This window comes from Gobio gobio (assembly GCF_949357685.1).
Source record: "Gobio gobio genome assembly, chromosome: 2".
Lineage (NCBI taxonomy): Eukaryota > Metazoa > Chordata > Actinopteri > Cypriniformes > Gobionidae > Gobio > Gobio gobio.
Genome location: NC_137098.1, coordinates 72,037,777 through 72,058,476, shown reverse-complemented (window position 1 = coordinate 72,058,476; position 20,700 = coordinate 72,037,777). Strand labels below are relative to the sequence as shown.

Below are 20,700 nucleotides of genomic sequence, written 5' to 3'. Positions count from 1 at the left end.
TCTCTTTGACGGAGCTTCAGACGGAGGGTTTTTAAAGGCTCTCAGTGACCAGTATCACCGTCTCCACTAATGAACTCAACCCACTCAACCCCTTAAACAGCAACAGATAGAAAGTGTCCCAGAACAGAGAAACACAAACACTGGGCCTGTCCAAACACACACACTCGCAGTCTTGGCCACTAGAGCGTGTGTGCATGAACATGATGTGTGTCCCATTGGGTCATCAGAAGTTCTACACACTCTTGCGGTCTTCATGTCCACTTGAACACTTGGACCAAATACAAGGAAAAATGTCACGTAAGCAGACAAATGATGAAGTGCAAAGATCACAAGTGTGGGTGGACAGGCTGGAAGCGTCTCAATCACTCCAAAATGGCTGCCCGCTGCTCCAGGTGTGTGTGCACTAAGCTGGATGGGTTAAATGCAGAGGACAAATTTCAAGTATCGAGAGAGAAAGAGGTCAAAAAGAGAAAAAGGTTAAAGTTTCACTGAAATTAAATGTAAGAATGTTTTGTAACGCTACTGAAGGAAATGCACTGTAATAATGTTGACTGTGAGTTGGCATCATATCCAGAGTGAGTGACGTCACTATAGTGAAATAATGTGGACGTTCTCTGTGCTACTGATTTCACGATTAAAGAGTTGTGTGAGTTTCTGCTGTTTGTCTTTTCTTTGCACATGTCTGTTGTTGGCCATTACATTGTGTGCATATAGCACTTATGACACAGAATCAAACATGAAGAGATATTGTGCTAATGGAGACACAGAGTGCGTATTAAATATTGAGATATTGAAATATTGAATATTGAGATGCAGAAGCACTGACAGTATCGATGGTGAAAGAACATGGAAAACAAGTGATAAGAATAGAAAATACAAATGTTGAGGTGGATTTTTCCTGTGAAGCTTCTATGGAAATACAATACACGTACAGATCCTCCACTCACATTCAAATGAACATGTTTCCAAAGAATTACAGCAAAAATAACCAACAGAAAAAAGATGTGGAAACACGTAAATAAGGAAGAAACATTAAAAAAGGGTTTTTTCTAGAGAAATAACCAAATGATGTGCTGCACTGAGGGATGAGAGCAGATATAATAATCACGTAGTTTAAAGCTGCAGACAGAAACATCAGACTCAGGACAGAAACACACGACCTCTAAAGTAAGAACAACTCACATGTTCATTCTTCACACACAATTAGACTTTGAGATGTTAATATTGTCTGAATGATTGCTAAAACTGACAATGTTATATTTATTTTTATGACATGATCATGTTTTACTCTAAGATGAGTTTTTCAATGTGTTTCTTCCTCAGAAATGGACCGGACTCTATATGTCGTTCTTCTTCTTCTCATTGGTGAGTGTGTTTGTTGTTTTATTAATGGTTTATAGTTTCATCAGGTTTGACCCTGTTATGAAAAGCATTAATTCAAACCCTCTCTTTCACAGCTCTCTGCTCCGTATCTGAATGTGTTCAGCGTCAGTATCACTTTATAAACGTGTTGAAGACCTGGACTGAAGCTCAGAGATACTGCAGAGAGAATTACACAGATCTGGCCACCGTTGACAACATGAACGACATGAACGAGCTGAAGAAGAGTGTGAATGTTGGAGGTGTCTGGATTGGGCTGCAGAAGACGGGTGTTGATAAATGGCACTGGTCTTCAGGTGAACCTGCGCTTTATCTGAACTTGGCTAATGGAGAACCTAAAGGCACAGACGAGTGTGCTTTGATGAGAAATGGACAGTGGTATCGAGAGGAATGCAGTAAGAGCTGTACTTTCATCTGCAGTTCATCTAACAACAGTAAGTGCAGCTACAATGACATAAATTGTTCATAAACATTGTTCCCTTTGGTTGGGCACTTGAACTTTTTATTTTATTTTATTGTACTTGTAATTTTCTTCCTATTGATGCAACAATAAATCACAGTTATTTGATTTAAAGAAAGGGAAGGAATAAATAGGTTGATTTTAAAAGGTGACTAACTTCTAACATATCATTAACTAGTCTGTTTCTAATGTTGAGTAATAATCTTTTAAAATTATTTGACAATATTTTGCAATTGATCATGCTTGAGTCACACACACACACACACACACACACACACACACACACACACACACACACACACACACACACACACACACACACACACACACACACATGTTTGTTTTTGTGAAATGTGAGGACATTCCATAGGCGTAATGGTTTTTATACCGTACAAACCGTATTTTCTATCCCCTTACACTGCCCCTGCCCCTAAACCTAGCCCTCACAGGAGACTGTGCAGTTCACTTTCTGTGAAAAAAAACTTGTTCTGTGTGATTTATAAGCATTTTGAAAAGTGAGGACATGGGGAACGTCCTCATATTTCACCCTCTTTTTGTAATACCCATGTCATTATACACATTTGTGTCCTGATATTTCACGAAAACATGCCCATACACACACAATACTAACTAAGCATTTGTCAGCTCAACATACTATTCCTATGTCACTTTACTTGTTTTTTAAGGCAATCGGTTTGCATGCTTGTATTAAGTAAGTCTAACTAATTTTATTTTACAGTGTAGCAATAGCAAGCTACGTCTGAAAGCATGAGATCCCACCCTCGCTACAGATAGCTCTCCAAAGCCACTGCTTCTTCAAAACACATGAACACACAGCAGCGTCTGCAGAGCGTCACGAGACGAGAGACGCCGTTAAACTACCTCATGTCTCAAAGCACATAACATTACAATAATAATGAACATATACAACTCACAGAGCTCTAGATGTACCACCTGACCGCTGCAGATTCATTTCAGCATTGATAGTGTTGACAGAGAAACGCATAAATCTAAGGACGTGAACAGCTCTGGGCAGAACGTCACAGGTTGCCATCTCATACGGTTACTCGTGGCGTGAACGCAGCTTAAGCTCATTGTTTCGGTTCAGGAGGAACTGTAAATGGCAGCTGTTTTTGTCTGTTCTCTGCATAGCCTTACAGAAAGCGCTGATGGTGAGTGATGTCTGCGCAAACAGGTGCATATGTAATGATTTATCAAAATAAAATAAAAAACACAAAGAATATAATTTTTTCAAGTAATATATAAATCCAGAGGTTTTGTAGCCAGATGTGTAGATGTTTTATAGTGTCAATTTTTAGGCTGTGTATAATATAAAAGCAAAAAGAACAATACACAACCTTTATGTATGATGATAAACTGTTTGCAGATATTCTTTGTCAAGAAGCCCAATTAGATTTTAAGCCAGATTTCAAAACTACCACAAACTCCTTGAAACAATAATTAGGGTAAATTAATGAATTGACTCGCAGTAAATGAAGATCAGATCAGAGAAGTATTATTACTCACGTCATCACCAGGGACGTTGTTAGGCCTAATTTAGCAGGGCTGAAGCTACCCCAAAATGTTCCTAAGCCCCCCTAAATGATAATAAGAACAACAATAACCGAATCCTCATTCATATTTAGACGCAACAAATGATATATTTCCAGCTACAAAAAAAATAGCCGAAAAGTCGGAAGTTGGACAGAAGTACAAAGAGTCGTTGTGCTATCAAGATGATGCACCGCGTCTCGTTGCATTGGTGTGAACTGTGGCCGCTTTCAGAGCGTTGCAGACCAGAGCTCTACTGCAAGAAACTGGAGGATTCATCTCGTCTCGTCGTTACCAAGGTTATAATCGTTAACGATAACGAACGAAAAAACGAAAACTAGGTGGGTTGACGTTAACTGAAATACAAATAAAAATGAGGCATTACAAAAAAACAATAACTAACCAAAACTGTAATGTGTGTTTAGCAAAACGAACTAAAATAAATTCATAGATTAAATATACTTAGTTTTCGTCTTTATCAATGTCTTTCATAGACCAAATAACGTTCAGCTGCATTTCCTTTCCCTGCGTCTCTCACTCACGCTCTCTCTCACGTACACGCGCACCCCACACACACACACACACACACACACACACACACACACACAGCCCCTCCCCTCCGTGCACACCGCCGTCTCCATGAGAACGAGTGTTCGACGTTGAAAGCAAGTTTGCGAAAGGTTGGGAACACCTTTACACAATCACACATTAAAAAGTGGGATATAAATATTTTTTAATTCAGAATATAAATTTGTCATTGTGTTCATGTCGAAGTTAACTAGTTGCAAGTTTGAGGTAAAATGCACTTGGGTTGTCGATATCAAAACACTATATAAGCTGTGATTGAAATATTAAATAATGTTATTAGGCTATAGTATAGGGTAAATTTAGTAATGGGGTTGAAAATTGTACAGCTGTGGTATTTGTATAGGTTTAGCTCAATTTAGCTTTAGCTGTATATTTGTATTTTAGCTCAAAAATGGGTTGAAAACATGCGGTTCTGTTTAATTAAATAGCATTCTGTGGACAACTTATCTTATATAGAAAGGAATTAGATATAGTATGCTATTACTTTATCATACATTTACATGAGCAGACAGATAGCATTTAAGTCATTGCTTATAGTAACTCATCAGGAGCAAAGTCTGGCCTGAGTAAATTCCCCCAATCAGCTTTGATGTGTCTAAAAGCTAACATTACAGTAACTTTTCTTTAACAGAGTAGAAATGGAAGAAGAGGATATGTCTGTCACTTTTTACTTGTTAACATCTTGGTTTCCTGACTGGTTGTTGACATAAGTGTAGCTCTAGATGTGAGTGCAAAGATTTTGCAAACGCATGTTACAAATACCCTGGGGGCTAAGCCCCCCCTGTCTTCCAATCCTAGTGACGTCCCTGGTCATCACTATGCCTCTATTATCATTTTAACAGTCTGATTTCTTCCAGGGTCTAATCTCTGGTGTCAATTTTACATAACAATCCTGGGTAACACTATAGATTACGGCCCGGAAAGTACTGTGTAAGTAAAGAGAATTTACAGCATAATTTTCAGTAATTATAGTGTAACTATAAAGTAAGTACGTGTAGGTATAAGGGAACAATATGTAATATTGGGGGAATAAAGGGGGTAAAGGGGAAACTCCTATCAGGAAAATGAACATGTTATTTATACTGTAGGTATCATTTAATTAAGGGGTAATTATCTGTGTAGTTACAGGGTAAGTATGAATCTACCGGCTGTAAATTAAAGTGGTGCTTGTTCTCCTGTTGTTTCGTGTAGTTACAGGGTACGTACAATAAACAACACATACAAAATCTGATATCATTCGGAAATATTTATTTGAAAAACAACTTAATCCAAAACAGATTTATGACACTTCTTATTCATTTTTTAAAATAAACATTTAATTTCAAATAATAACGTCCGGACAGAAAGAGGCACGTTTTGTCTCTTTTTTGTTTCTCTTGCTTGTCTTCCTCTTCTTGTTCTTCTTCTTCTTTATCGTTATTTCCACTGATGCATGTCTTTTGATATTTTGTATTATTATTTATTAAAATAAAAAGTACACCAAGAAATGCTCTCATAATTGACTAATCTTTTCTTTTTCCGATCAGCTGTTACCAGCGCATGCATGAGTAAAGAAGCTTCAGGCTTTCATGACATTCTCACGCGCATTTAATCTGAAACACACACGAGAACTGGCATCTCTGTCTTCTAGTCTTGTTTGTTTCTCATTGCTATGATCATATATTATGTTATTGTTTGTATCCTGTTGTGAGCATTACAAAAATAAAAACTGACAGCATCCGACATCCGCATGACCAGAGTTTCTCGGCGTGAACTCAACCCTCGCATGCTCACACAGAGATGACTGCTGGTCGGAAGCGATAGTCTACAGTTTAAAGAATGTAAAATACTTTTAATTTTCTTACAAACACTCATCGTTTCACTTCAGAAGACATTGATTCATCCATTGGGGTCGTATGGATTACTGTAGTTATTGCTGTATGTGCTGTTTGATGCTTGAACTTTTAGGAACCCAAATGAGTTTTCATTAGCAGAGATTATTTCTTCATATGAACACGGAAAAATAAATAAAGTCGTATACATTGCGGATGGCATGAGGGTGAAAGACGAGTAAACGGTGAGGACATTTCTGCGTGAACTGTATTTTCAGTGTAACAGTTACAGAATACAGAATAGCTACAGACATGGGATTCCTTGTTAATATTCATCTGTGTCAAGGACCAAAAAGTAGAGGAACAAGAAGAGGATAAAGCCAAGCAAGAGAAACGAATAAGTGTTGTAAATCTGTTTTAAAAAAATAGCTTTTTAAATAAAGGTTTCCGAGTGATATCGGATTGTGTATTGTTGGTATTGTACTTACCCTGTAACTACATGAAACAACAGGAGAAAAAGCACCACTTTAATTTACAGCCGGTAGATTCATACTTACCCTGTAACTACACAGATAATTACCCCTTAATTAAAAAATACTTACAGTATAAATAATAGGAGATGATAGGAGTTTCCCCTTTACCCCCTTTATTCCACCAATATTACATATTGTTCCCTTATACCTACACATACTTACTTTATAGTTACACTATAATTACCGAAAGTTATGCTGTAAATTCTCTTTACTTACGCAGTACTTTCCAGGGCCGTAATCTAAAGCGTTACCGAATTCTGTGATTCAACAGAATAAGATCCTGCAGTGTTTTAATCAGAACATCTGGAGGATTTAATATAATAAAAAAAAACTGAGCAAACAAGCATTTAGACATCTGAGCAATGAGTCCATGTCCAATAAAATTTCTAGCTGGGGTGACCTCAACTTGGGTACGACATGTATGCAGACCGTACGATGATGACGCCTATTGAATCTTGAATCTTAGGCTACAAGCCCGTTTCTATAGAAGAATAAACATCATCAGCGTGTGCTGGTGGTAAACAACACGACCATGATGAATCACACTTTGGCAGTTGTAGTTTTTATGTGTGCTGAAAAAAGACGATGCAATGAAAACGTTTTTATTGGCTGTCCAGTAGACGTCGGTCATAGCAGCAAACACACAGTGTGATGATCAAGCTGAATCTCTGACACTGTCAGTAAATGATCGTAGGCTATCTTTGGTCTCAACGCCCGTCTTTGAACCTCTCACTGTATGACACTGGACCACCGACTAGGAGAAGCACGACATGTCGCAATCTGTGACGAAGCAGGCGAGAGCCAATGAGTGTTTGATATCACTGCCGTAAAACATGTTGTAACGCTTCTTGTGGGCGCAATTTTTGAATCATAATCTGCTCTGGGATTTGACGTTGCGGTGCTGCTGAGAGTGGAGATGAAGATGAATTTGAAGTGCTGAATTTGGATCCGTTCCACGCACTCGTATGGATTATAAAGATTTGGATTACAGCAAAAAAAAAAACATTGATGTCTTTTGTGGATTTCTGTTGTGTTTTGGTGTATTTTATGGATCTATTGTCAGTCTCTTAAAGAAGTGTTATTCATGTTAAGGTTTTAAAGTGTAGTCTTGTTTAACATCATGTAATCCTCCATAATGAGTTTGCAGCAGAAGCAACGAACAGAGCGAAATGTTATTATTTCTTAAAGCTACACTGTGTAACTTTTTTAGTTTATTCTTAGCTAAAAACACTTAGTTCTTTCAAAAATATATGTGCTCATTAATGTATATTTACTTCTTTCAAGTAATAAAGTATTCACGTAAGTTTATAATATGCCATTGAAAATACATACGGGTGAGGGTTTGAATGCCGGTCGCCATGTTGCCCCTCCATCTTGAAAGTACATTAGCCAAAGAGGGACATTCCCGTAAATTCAAGCTTCACCTTTGGCGTTTTAACACTCGATGGCTCCGTGTCGAATGTGGATGAGGCCGAACTGGAAGCCATGTTAATCTTGGACTAAATCGGCCAATCGTATGGCTTATTAAGTTGTAAATAATGTCTAATATGCCCTTACTGTAATGTTAAGTTAATCATTAATAACTATTGTGTCCATGCTTAACTAATGCATAATTGTGAACAAGCAAATCATTAATTACTAGTTTAACTAATGCATAATTATGGACCCTTTAAATGTAAAGTTAATCATTAATTACTAGTGTGTTCGTGCTTAACTAATGCTTAGTTGTGCACAAGTTAACCCTTAATTAATGCTTAACTAATGCATTATTCTGGACCCTTAAAATAAAGTGTTACCGAACATTAACTATATTAATAATGTCACATTAATAGAACATTAACTATATTAATAATGTCACATTAATAGAACATTAACTATATTAATAATGTCACATTAATAGAACATTAACTATATTAATAATGTCACATTAATAGAACATTAACTATATTAATAATGTCACATTAATAGAACATTAACTATATTAATAATGTCACATTAATAGAACATTAACTATATTAATAATGTCACATTAATAGAACATTAACTATATTAATAATGTCAAATTATTAGAACATTAACTATATTAATAATGTCACATTAATAGAACATTAACTCTATTAATAATGTCACATTAATGTTCTATTAATAGAACATTAACTATATTAATAATGTCACATTAATAGAACATTAACTATATTAATAATGTCACATTAATAGAACATTAACTATATTAATAATGTCAAATTATTAGAACATTAACTATATTAATAATGGCACATTAATAGAACATTAACTATATTAATAATGTCACATTAATAGAGCATTAACTATATTAATAATGTCACATTAATAGAACATTAACTATATTAATAATGTCACATTAATAGAACATTAACTATATTAATAATGTCACATTAATAGAACATTAACTATATTAATAATGTCACATTAATAGAACATTAACTATATTAATAATGTCAAATCATTAGAACATTAACTATATTAATAATGTCACATTAATAGAACATTAACTATATTAATAATGTCAAATTAATAGAACATTAACTATATTAATAATGTCACATTAATAGAACATTAACTATATTAATAATGTCAAATCATTAGAACATTAACTATATTAATAATGTCACATTAATAGAACATTAACTATATTAATAATGTCACATTAATAGAACATTAACTATATTAATAATGTCACATTAATAGAACATTAACTATATTAATAATGTCACATTAATAGAACATTAACTATATTAATAATGTCAAATCATTAGAACATTAACTCTATTAATAATGTCACATTAATGTTCTATTAATAGAACATTAACTATATTAATAATGTCACATTAATAGAACATTAACTATATTAATAATGTCACATTAATAGAACATTAACTATATTAATAATGTCACATTAATAGAACATTAACTATATTAATAATGTCACATTAATAGAACATTAACTATATTAATAATGTCACATTAATAGAACATTAACTATATTAATAATGTCAAATTATTAGAACATTAACTATATTAATAATGGCACATTAATAGAACATTAACTATATTAATAATGTCACATTAATAGAGCATTAACTATATTAATAATGTCACATTAATAGAACATTAACTATATTAATAATGTCACATTAATAGAACATTAACTATATTAATAATGTCACATTAATAGAACATTAACTATATTAATAATGTCACATTAATAGAACATTAACTATATTAATAATGTCAAATCATTAGAACATTAACTATATTAATAATGTCACATTAATAGAACATTAACTATATTAATAATGTCAAATTAATAGAACATTAACTATATTAATAATGTCACATTAATAGAACATTAACTATATTAATAATGTCAAATCATTAGAACATTAACTATATTAATAATGTCACATTAATAGAACATTAACTATATTAATAATGTCACATTAATAGAACATTAACTATATTAATAATGTCACATTAATAGAACATTAACTATATTAATAATGTCACATTAATAGAACATTAACTATATTAATAATGTCAAATCATTAGAACATTAACTCTATTAATAATGTCACATTAATGTTCTATTAATAGAACATTAACTATATTAATAATGTCACATTAATAGAACATTAACTATATTAATAATGTCACATTAATAGAACATTAACTATATTAATAATGTCACATTAATAGAACATTAACTATATTAATAATGTCACATTAATAGAACATTAACTATATTAATAATGTCACATTAATATAACATTAACTATATTAATAATGTCACATTAATAGAACATTAACTATATTAATAATGTCACATTAATAGATCATTAACTATATTAATAATGTCACATTAATAGAACATTAACTATATTAATAATGTCACATTAATAGAACATTAACTATATTAATAATGTCACATTAATAGAACATTAACTATATTAATAATGTCACATTAATAGAACATTAACTATATTAATAATGTCACATTAATAGAACATTAACTATATTAATAATGTCACATTAATAGAACATTAACTATATTAATAATGTCACATTAATAGAACATTAACTATATTAATAATGTCACATTAATAGAGCATTAACTATATTAATAATGTCACATTAATAGAACATTAACTATATTAATAATGTCACATTAATAGAACATTAACTATATTAATAATGTCACATTAATAGAGCATTAACTATATTAATAATGTCACATTAATAGAACATTAACTATATTAATAATGTCACATTAATAGAACATTAACTATTTTAATAATGTCACATTAATAGAACATTAACTATATTAATAATGTCACATTAATAGAACATTAACTATATTAATAATGTCACATTAATAGAACATTAACTATATTAATAATGTCACATTAATAGAACATTAACTATATTAATAATGTCAAATTATTAGAACATTAACTCTATTAATAATGTCACATTAATAGAACATTAACTATATTAATAATGTCAAATTATTAGAACATTAACTATATTAATAATGTCACATTAATAGAACATTAACTATATTAATAATGTCACATTAATAGAACATTAACTATATTAATAATGTCACATTAATAGAACATTAACTATATTAATAATGTCACATTAATAGAACATTAACTATATTAATAATGTCACATTAATAGAACATTAACTATATTAATAATGTCAAATTATTAGAACATTAACTCTATTAATAATGTCACATTAATAGAACATTAACTATATTAATAATGTCAAATTATTAGAACATTAACTCTATTAATAATGTCACATTAATAGAACATTAACTATATTAATAATGTCAAATTATTAGAACATTAACTATATTAATAATGTCACATTAATAGAACATTAACTATATTAATAATGTCACATTAATAGAACATTAACTATATTAATAATGTCACATTAATAGAACATTAACTATATTAATAATGTCACATTAATAGAACATTAACTATATTAATAATGTCACATTAATAGAACATTAACTATATTAATAATGTCACATTAATAGAACATTAACTATATTAATAATGTCACATTAATAGAACATTAACTATATTAATAATGTCACATTAATAGAACATTAACTATATTAATAATGTCACATTAATAGAACATTAACTATATTAATAATGTCACATTAATAGAACATTAACTATATTAATAATGTCAAATTATTAGAACATTAACTATATTAATAATGTCACATTAATAGAACATTAACTATATTAATAATGTCACATTAATAGAACATTAACTATATTAATAATGTCACATTAATAGAACATTAACTATATTAATAATGTCAAATTATTAGAACATTAACTATATTAATAATGTCACATTAATAGAACATTAACTATATTAATAATGTCAAATTATTAGAACATTAACTCTATTAATAATGTCACATTAATAGAACATTAACTATATTAATAATGTCAAATTATTAGAACATTAACTATATTAATAATGTCACATTAATAGAACATTAACTATATTAATAATGTCACATTAATAGAACATTAACTATATTAATAATGTCACATTAATAGAACATTAACTATATTAATAATGTCACATTAATAGAACATTAACTATATTAATAATGTCACATTAATAGAACATTAACTATATTAATAATGTCACATTAATAGATCATTAACTATATTAATAATGTCACATTAATAGAACATTAACTATATTAATAATGTCACATTAATAGAACATTAACTATATTAATAATGTCACATTAATAGAACATTAACTATATTAATAATGTCACATTAATAGAACATTAACTATATTAATAATGTCACATTAATAGAACATTAACTATATTAATAATGTCACATTAATAGAACATTAACTATATTAATAATGTCACATTAATAGAACATTAACTATATTAATAATGTCACATTAATAGAGCATTAACTATATTAATAATGTCACATTAATAGAACATTAACTATATTAATAATGTCACATTAATAGAACATTAACTATATTAATAATGTCACATTAATAGAGCATTAACTATATTAATAATGTCACATTAATAGAACATTAACTATATTAATAATGTCACATTAATAGAACATTAACTATTTTAATAATGTCACATTAATAGAACATTAACTATATTAATAATGTCACATTAATAGAACATTAACTATATTAATAATGTCACATTAATAGAACATTAACTATATTAATAATGTCAAATTATTAGAACATTAACTCTATTAATAATGTCACATTAATAGAACATTAACTATATTAATAATGTCAAATTATTAGAACATTAACTATATTAATAATGTCACATTAATAGAACATTAACTATATTAATAATGTCACATTAATAGAACATTAACTATATTAATAATGTCACATTAATAGAACATTAACTATATTAATAATGTCACATTAATAGAACATTAACTATATTAATAATGTCACATTAATAGAACATTAACTATATTAATAATGTCACATTAATAGAACATTAACTATATTAATAATGTCACATTAATAGAACATTAACTATATTAATAATGTCACATTAATAGAACATTAACTATATTAATAATGTCACATTAATAGAACATTAACTATATTAATAATGTCACATTAATAGAACATTAACTATATTAATAATGTCACATTAATAGAACATTAACTATATTAATAATGTCAAATTATTAGAACATTAACTATATTAATAATGTCACATTAATAGAACATTAACTATATTAATAATGTCAAATTATTAGAACATTAACTATATTAATAATGTCACATTAATAGAACATTAACTATATTAATAATGTCAAATTATTAGAACATTAACTATATTAATAATGTCACATTAATAGAACATTAACTATATTAATAATGTCACATTAATAGAACATTAACTATATTAATAATGTCACATTAATAGAACATTAACTATATTAATAATGTCACATTAATAGAACATTAACTATATTAATAATGTCACATTAATAGAACATTAACTATATTAATAATGTCACATTAATAGAACATTAACTATATTAATAATGTCACATTAATAGAGCATTAACTATATTAATAATGTCAAATTAATAGAACATTAACTATATTAATAATGTCACATTAATAGAACATTAACTATATTAATAATGTCAAATTATTAGAACATTAACTCTATTAATAATGTCACATTAATAGAACATTAACTATATTAATAATGTCAAATTAATAGAACATTAACTATATTAATAATGTCACATTAATAGAACATTAACTATATTAATAATGTCAAATTATTAGAACATTAACTCTATTAATAATGTCACATTAATAGAACATTAACTATATTAATAATGTCACATTAATAGAACATTAACTCTATTAATAATGTCACATTAATAGAACATTAACTATATTAATAATGTCACATTAATAGAACATTAACTCTATTAATAATGTCAAATTATTAGAACATTAACTCTATTAATAATGTCACATTAATAGAACATTAACTATATTAATAATGTCACATTAATAGAACATTAACTATATTAATAATGTCACATTAATAGAACATTAACTATATTAATAATGTCACATTAATAGAACATTAACTATATTAATAATGTCACATTAATAGAACATTAACTATATTAATAATGTCAAATTAATAGAACATTAACTATATTAATAATGTCACATTAATAGAACATTAACTATATTAATACTGTCACATTAATAGAACATTAACTATATTAATAATGTCAAATTATTAGAACATTAACTCTATTAATAATGTCACATTAATAGAACATTAACTATATTAATAATGTCAAATTATTAGAACATTAACTCTATTAATAATGTCAAATTATTAGAACATTAACTCTATTAATAATGTCACATTAATAGAACATTAACTATATTAATAATGTCACATTAATAGAACATTAACTATATTAATAATGTCACATTAATAGAACATTAACTATATTAATAATGTCACATTAATAGAACATTAACTATATTAATAATGTCACATTAATAGAACATTAACTATATTAATAATATCACATTAATAGAACATTAACTATATTAATAATGTCAAATTAATAGAACATTAACTATATTAATAATGTCACATTAATAGAACATTAACTATATTAATAATGTCACATTAATAGAACATTAACTATATTAATAATGTCACATTAATAGAACATTAACTATATTAATAATGTCACATTAATAGAACATTAACTATATTAATAATGTCACATTAATAGAACATTAACTATATTAATAATGTCAAATTATTAGAACATTAACTATATTAATAATGTCACATTAATAGAACATTAACTATATTAATAATGTCAAATTATTAGAACATTAACTATATTAATAATGTCACATTAATAGAACATTAACTATATTAATAATGTCACATTAATAGAACATTAACTATATTAATAATGTCACATTAATAGAACATTAACTATATTAATAATGTCACATTAATAGAACATTAACTATATTAATAATGTCACATTAATAGAACATTAACTATATTAATAATGTCACATTAATAGAACATTAACTATATTAATAATGTCACATTAATAGAACATTAACTCTATTAATAATGTCAAATTATTAGAACATTAACTCTATTAATAATGTCACATTAATAGAACATTAACTATATTAATAATGTCACATTAATAGAACATTAACTATATTAATAATGTCACATTAATAGAACATTAACTATATTAATAATGTCACATTAATAGAACATTAACTATATTAATAATGTCACATTAATAGAACATTAACTATATTAATAATGTCAAATTATTAGAACATTAACTCTATTAATAATGTCACATTAATAGAACATTAACTATATTAATAATGTCAAATTATTAGAACATTAACTATATTAATAATGTCACATTATTAGAACATTAACTATATTAATAATGTCACATTAATAGAACATTAACTATATTAATAATGTCACATTAATAGAACATTAACTATATTAATAATGTCACATTAATAGAACATTAACTATATTAATAATGTCACATTAATAGAACATTAACTATATTAATAATGTCACATTAATAGAACATTAACTATATTAATAATGTCACATTAATAGAACATTAACTATATTAATAATGTCACATTAATAGAACATTAACTATATTAATAATGTCACATTAATAGAACATTAACTATATTAATAATGCCACATTAATAGAACATTAACTATATTAATAATGTCACATTAATAGAACATTAACTATATTAATAATGTCAAATTAATAGAACATTAACTATATTAATAATGTCAAATTATTAGAACATTAACTCTATTAATAATGTCACATTAATAGAACATTAACTATATTAATAATGTCAAATTATTAGAACATTAACTATATTAATAATGTCACATTATTAGAACATTAACTATATTAATAATGTCACATTAATAGAACATTAACTATATTAATAATGTCACATTAATAGAACATTAACTATATTAATAATGTCACATTAATAGAACATTAACTATATTAATAATGTCACATTAATAGAACATTATCTATATTAATAATGTCACATTAATAGAACATTAACTATATTAATAATGTCACATTAATAGAACATTAACTATATTAATAATGTCACATTAATAGAACATTAACTATATTAATAATGTCACATTAATAGAACATTAACTATATTAATAATGTCACATTAATAGAACATTAACTATATTAATAATGTCACATTAATAGAACATTAACTATATTAATAATGTCACATTAATAGAACATTAACTATATTAATAATGTCACATTAATAGAACATTAACTATATTAATAATGTCACATTATTAGAACATTAACTATATTAATAATGTCACATTAATAGAACATTAACTATATTAATAATGTCACATTAATAGAACATTAACTATATTAATAATGTCAAATTAATAGAACATTAACTATATTAATAATGTCAAATTATTAGAACATTAACTCTATTAATAATGTCACATTAATAGAACATTAACTATATTAATAATGTCAAATTATTAGAACATTAACTATATTAATAATGTCACATTATTAGAACATTAACTATATTAATAATGTCACATTAATAGAACATTAACTATATTAATAATGTCACATTAATAGAACATTAACTATATTAATAATGTCACATTAATAGAACATTAACTATATTAATAATGTCACATTAATAGAACATTATCTATATTAATAATGTCACATTAATAGAACATTAACTATATTAATAATGTCACATTAATAGAACATTAACTATATTAATAATGTCACATTAATAGAACATTAACTATATTAATAATGTCACATTAATAGAACATTAACTATATTAATAATGTCACATTAATAGAACATTAACTCTATTAATAATGTCACATTAATAGAACATTAACTATATTAATAATGTCACATTAATAGAACATTAACTATATTAATAATGTCACATTAATAGAACATTAACTATATTAATAATGTCACATTAATATAACATTAACTATATTAATAATGTCACATTAATAGAACATTAACTATATTAATAATGTCACATTAATAGAACATTAACTATATTAATAATGTCAAATTAATAGAACATTAACTATATTAATAATGTCAAATTATTAGAACATTAACTCTATTAATAATGTCACATTAATAGAACATTAACTATATTAATAATGTCAAATTATTAGAACATTAACTATATTAATAATGTCACATTATTAGAACATTAACTATATTAATAATGTCACATTAATAGAACATTAACTATATTAATAATGTCACATTAATAGAACATTATCTATATTAATAATGTCACATTAATAGAACATTAACTATATTAATAATGTCACATTAATAGAACATTAACTATATTAATAATGTCACATTAATAGAACATTAACTATATTAATAATGTCACATTAATAGAACATTAACTATATTAATAATGTCACATTAATAGAACATTAACTATATTAATAATGTCACATTAATAGAACATTAACTATATTAATAATGTCACATTAATAGAACATTAACTATATTAATAATGTCACATTAATAGAACATTAACTATATTAATAATGTCACATTATTAGAACATTAACTATATTAATAATGTCACATTAATAGAACATTAACTATATTAATAATGTCACATTAATAGAACATTAACTATATTAATAATGTCACATTAATAGAACATTAACTATATTAATAATGTCACATTAATAGAACATTAACTATATTAATAATGTCACATTATTAGAACATTAACTATATTAATAATGTCACATTAATAGAACATTAACTATATTAATAATGTCACATTAATAGAACATTAACTATATTAATAATGTCACATTAATAGAACATTAACTATATTAATAATGTCACATTAATAGAACATTAACTATACTGTCACCGTCCCACAGGTGGGACGCCTGGTGCTCTTTTTTTGATCGCCTTTTTTCATATCATATATTTAAGTAATTATCACAAATTAGATATCATTTGAAAGCTTACAAACTCAAAATTCATCCTGTGAAAACCGTTTTGAAATCGGACATTGTGTTGCCATGGAAACGTTACTCTAAATTATTCTAGTGGGCTCCTCCCCTAGTGGGCGCTGTCATGTTTCATATTACAACAATTATTTTAACTACTTTATATTCAAAATCTTTTCCAATCTTGACAAAACACATATTGTCGGAAAGGTCTGAGTCTCAAGGGTCCATATTTGGGGACTGTTTTGTGATGGAAGTAATATTTGGACAGAAATTTACAGGAAAATGCATCAAAACAACAATAAATGGAATTTGAATGACACCCGGTGGCTATTTTTGGTACAGCACCCTAAACAAAATCTCATGGGGACTTCAATTTTTGTGATATCAACTTCAAATTTGGAACACAAATTGGTTAGACATATGGCTTTGATTTTATAGTAATTTTAGAGTAAATTCTTTTTTGTACAATATATATTTTATATGAAATAAAAAATATTTAGTACAGTATTTTTCATTTACAGTAAATTTAAACTTCCATAACTATTTCATACTTTCATATTTTGAATTGCTTTCTTTGCTTTCAGCAATAATCTGCAGAATGTCGTCTTTAAAACGAGACCAAACTTTGGTCTATATTCCAAAGCATTCTTGAATTACAGCCCTTTAAGTTTGGATAGTGCATTTTCATGTGTATTCTCAAAAAGGGGGGTGACAGTCAAAGGGTTAATAATGCTAGATGAAACAGTGAAACAGGTCATTACATGATTATAGTTTCATCATCAAAACTGAATTGTCATTACAGTCGTCATAATTTATTTTGCCATAACAAATGCGCTTTATAAAGACAAAGTTGCAGCAGCAAAAAAAGGTCAATAATCACTTAATTATCTCATTCACTTCTAAAGTCTCTGAATGACACGTGTTTCTGATGCTCCACCGCTGCTCTTATTCACATCCAAACCATAAATCAGTGTAAGAATAATGAACAAACTGACTCTGAATCTGTTTCCATGTGTTTTTCTTAAAGTGAACACAGGACTCGTCTTTGACAAACAGATGAAGAACTGGAGAGAAGCTCAGAGTTACTGCAGACAGAATCACATTGATCTGGTCAGTGTGAGGAACCAGAATGAGAGTCAACAGATTCAGAAGTTCATCAATGATAGTCTCATATCTAATGATGTCTGGATCGGCCTGTTCAGAGACTCATGGCAGTGGTCAGATCAGAGTAACTCCTCATTCAGAGACTGGAGGTCTGGTGAACCTAATAATGCTGGAGGAAATGAAAACTGTACAGTGGCTGAATGGGGGGATCAGAGACAATGGAATGACATCTCTTGCGTCAAACAATTTCCTTTTGTGTGTCATGAAGGTGAGCAGATCCTCTCAAAACACACACACTCCATCATCAGCTCCAGATATCTTAAAGTTCACGCTACATGTCTGACATGACAGATTCCTCCACAGTGTTTGTTCTGCATGTTGTTTTTGATCAGTCTCTCTCTAGTTTTTGCTTGTGGTTTGTTTTGTGTCCAGATAAACTGATTCTGATCAGAGAGAACCGGACGTGGTCTGAAGCTCTGAGATACTGCAGAGAGAATCATGTGGATCTGGTCTCGGTTCATTCAGGCGAGATGCAGCGTGAGGTGATGAATGTGGTTAAAGGGGCGTCTACTGCGGAGGTGTGGTTGGGTTTACGTCACTCCTGCACTGTGGGACTCTGGTTCTGGGTGAGCGGAGAGACCGTGTGCTATCAGAACTGGGCAATAGATGATTCAGATCAATGTGAGTCTGCAGTGAGATCTGGAGCAGTTCAGTCTGGAGGAGATCAGCGCTGGATCAGCCGTCCTGAAAACAACAAACTCAACTTCATCTGCAGCAATTATGAGTGAAGGATATGTTTGTGTTGCTCTTTCATGACTGGCATATCTTTTTTAACACTTTTTCTGATGTTTTCATCAGTACAAAGAAATTAATTTCTGTAACTACTCCTGGTTCAAGGATGTGGTTTAAAGCATGGCTTAAATATTTAAAAGCAAATCAAAGCAAAGCACAAGCCACGGCTGTGTTTCTCTAAGGCATCGTGAGCTAAGTTGATGTTGGTGGCAATGGTCTACGATGCTTTTGGAAACGCAGCCGTTGATTTCATGGGATCTTGGTATTCTGGTGGTGTGGCTTCTTTCTTCTCACCGCTGTACTTGTCATATCTTTACAAATGACATGTGTAGAAAATGATTGTGAGCATCTATATGTGTCTCAGTGAAATGAAATATGGTGTATTCTTAAAGATAAACTAAAACTTGAGTATACATTATCTTGCAACCTGTAATTCAAAGGAGGACAACACCAGCTCAAATAAACATATTTACCAACAGCATTCTTGTGTTGTGATGTTTATAAAACACAAATATATGACAGAAAAAGCTTCACACAATATATGGATAAACATTTGAGTAAAATATTTATGAGAGTTATGTAGTGTTATGTACACTACAACTGTAGTGTAAAAGGGTTCATCGAGGCCATCTAGTGGTCAAAATCATGAATAAGCAAAAAGAAGCTTGAGATGATAATAATGAAGAATGAATTGCCTTTTAATATAACTGTTGATATCAACATATTTTACAGCACACAAAGGCTTTGCATGAT

General features: G+C 28.0%; 1 protein-coding gene across 1 annotated transcript; it reads left to right on the top strand.

The window, feature by feature from the left end:
- The first annotated feature begins 947 nt into the window (after positions 1–947).
- On the top strand, positions 948–20,427 carry LOC307120828 (C-type mannose receptor 2-like). The gene is made up of 5 exons (XM_079808003.1): positions 948–1,167; positions 1,324–1,365; positions 1,458–1,814; positions 19,079–19,423; positions 19,588–20,427. The coding sequence occupies exons 2-5, from the start codon at positions 1,326–1,328 to the stop codon at positions 19,941–19,943; spliced, it is 1,098 nt and encodes a 365-aa protein (XP_079664129.1). The 5' UTR covers positions 948–1,167; positions 1,324–1,325; the 3' UTR covers positions 19,944–20,427.
- The last annotated feature ends 273 nt before the right edge of the window (positions 20,428–20,700 follow it).

Coding starts and splice junctions, on each gene's coding strand:
- LOC307120828 (XM_079808003.1), top strand. CDS start 1,326: ATGGACCGGACTCTATATGTCGTTCTTCTTCTTCTCATTG. Junction 1,366..1,457: donor CGTTCTTCTTCTTCTCATTG/GTGAGTGTGTTT, acceptor TCTCTTTCACAG/CTCTCTGCTCCGTATCTGAA. Junction 19,424..19,587: donor TCCTTTTGTGTGTCATGAAG/GTGAGCAGATCC, acceptor TTTTGTGTCCAG/ATAAACTGATTCTGATCAGA.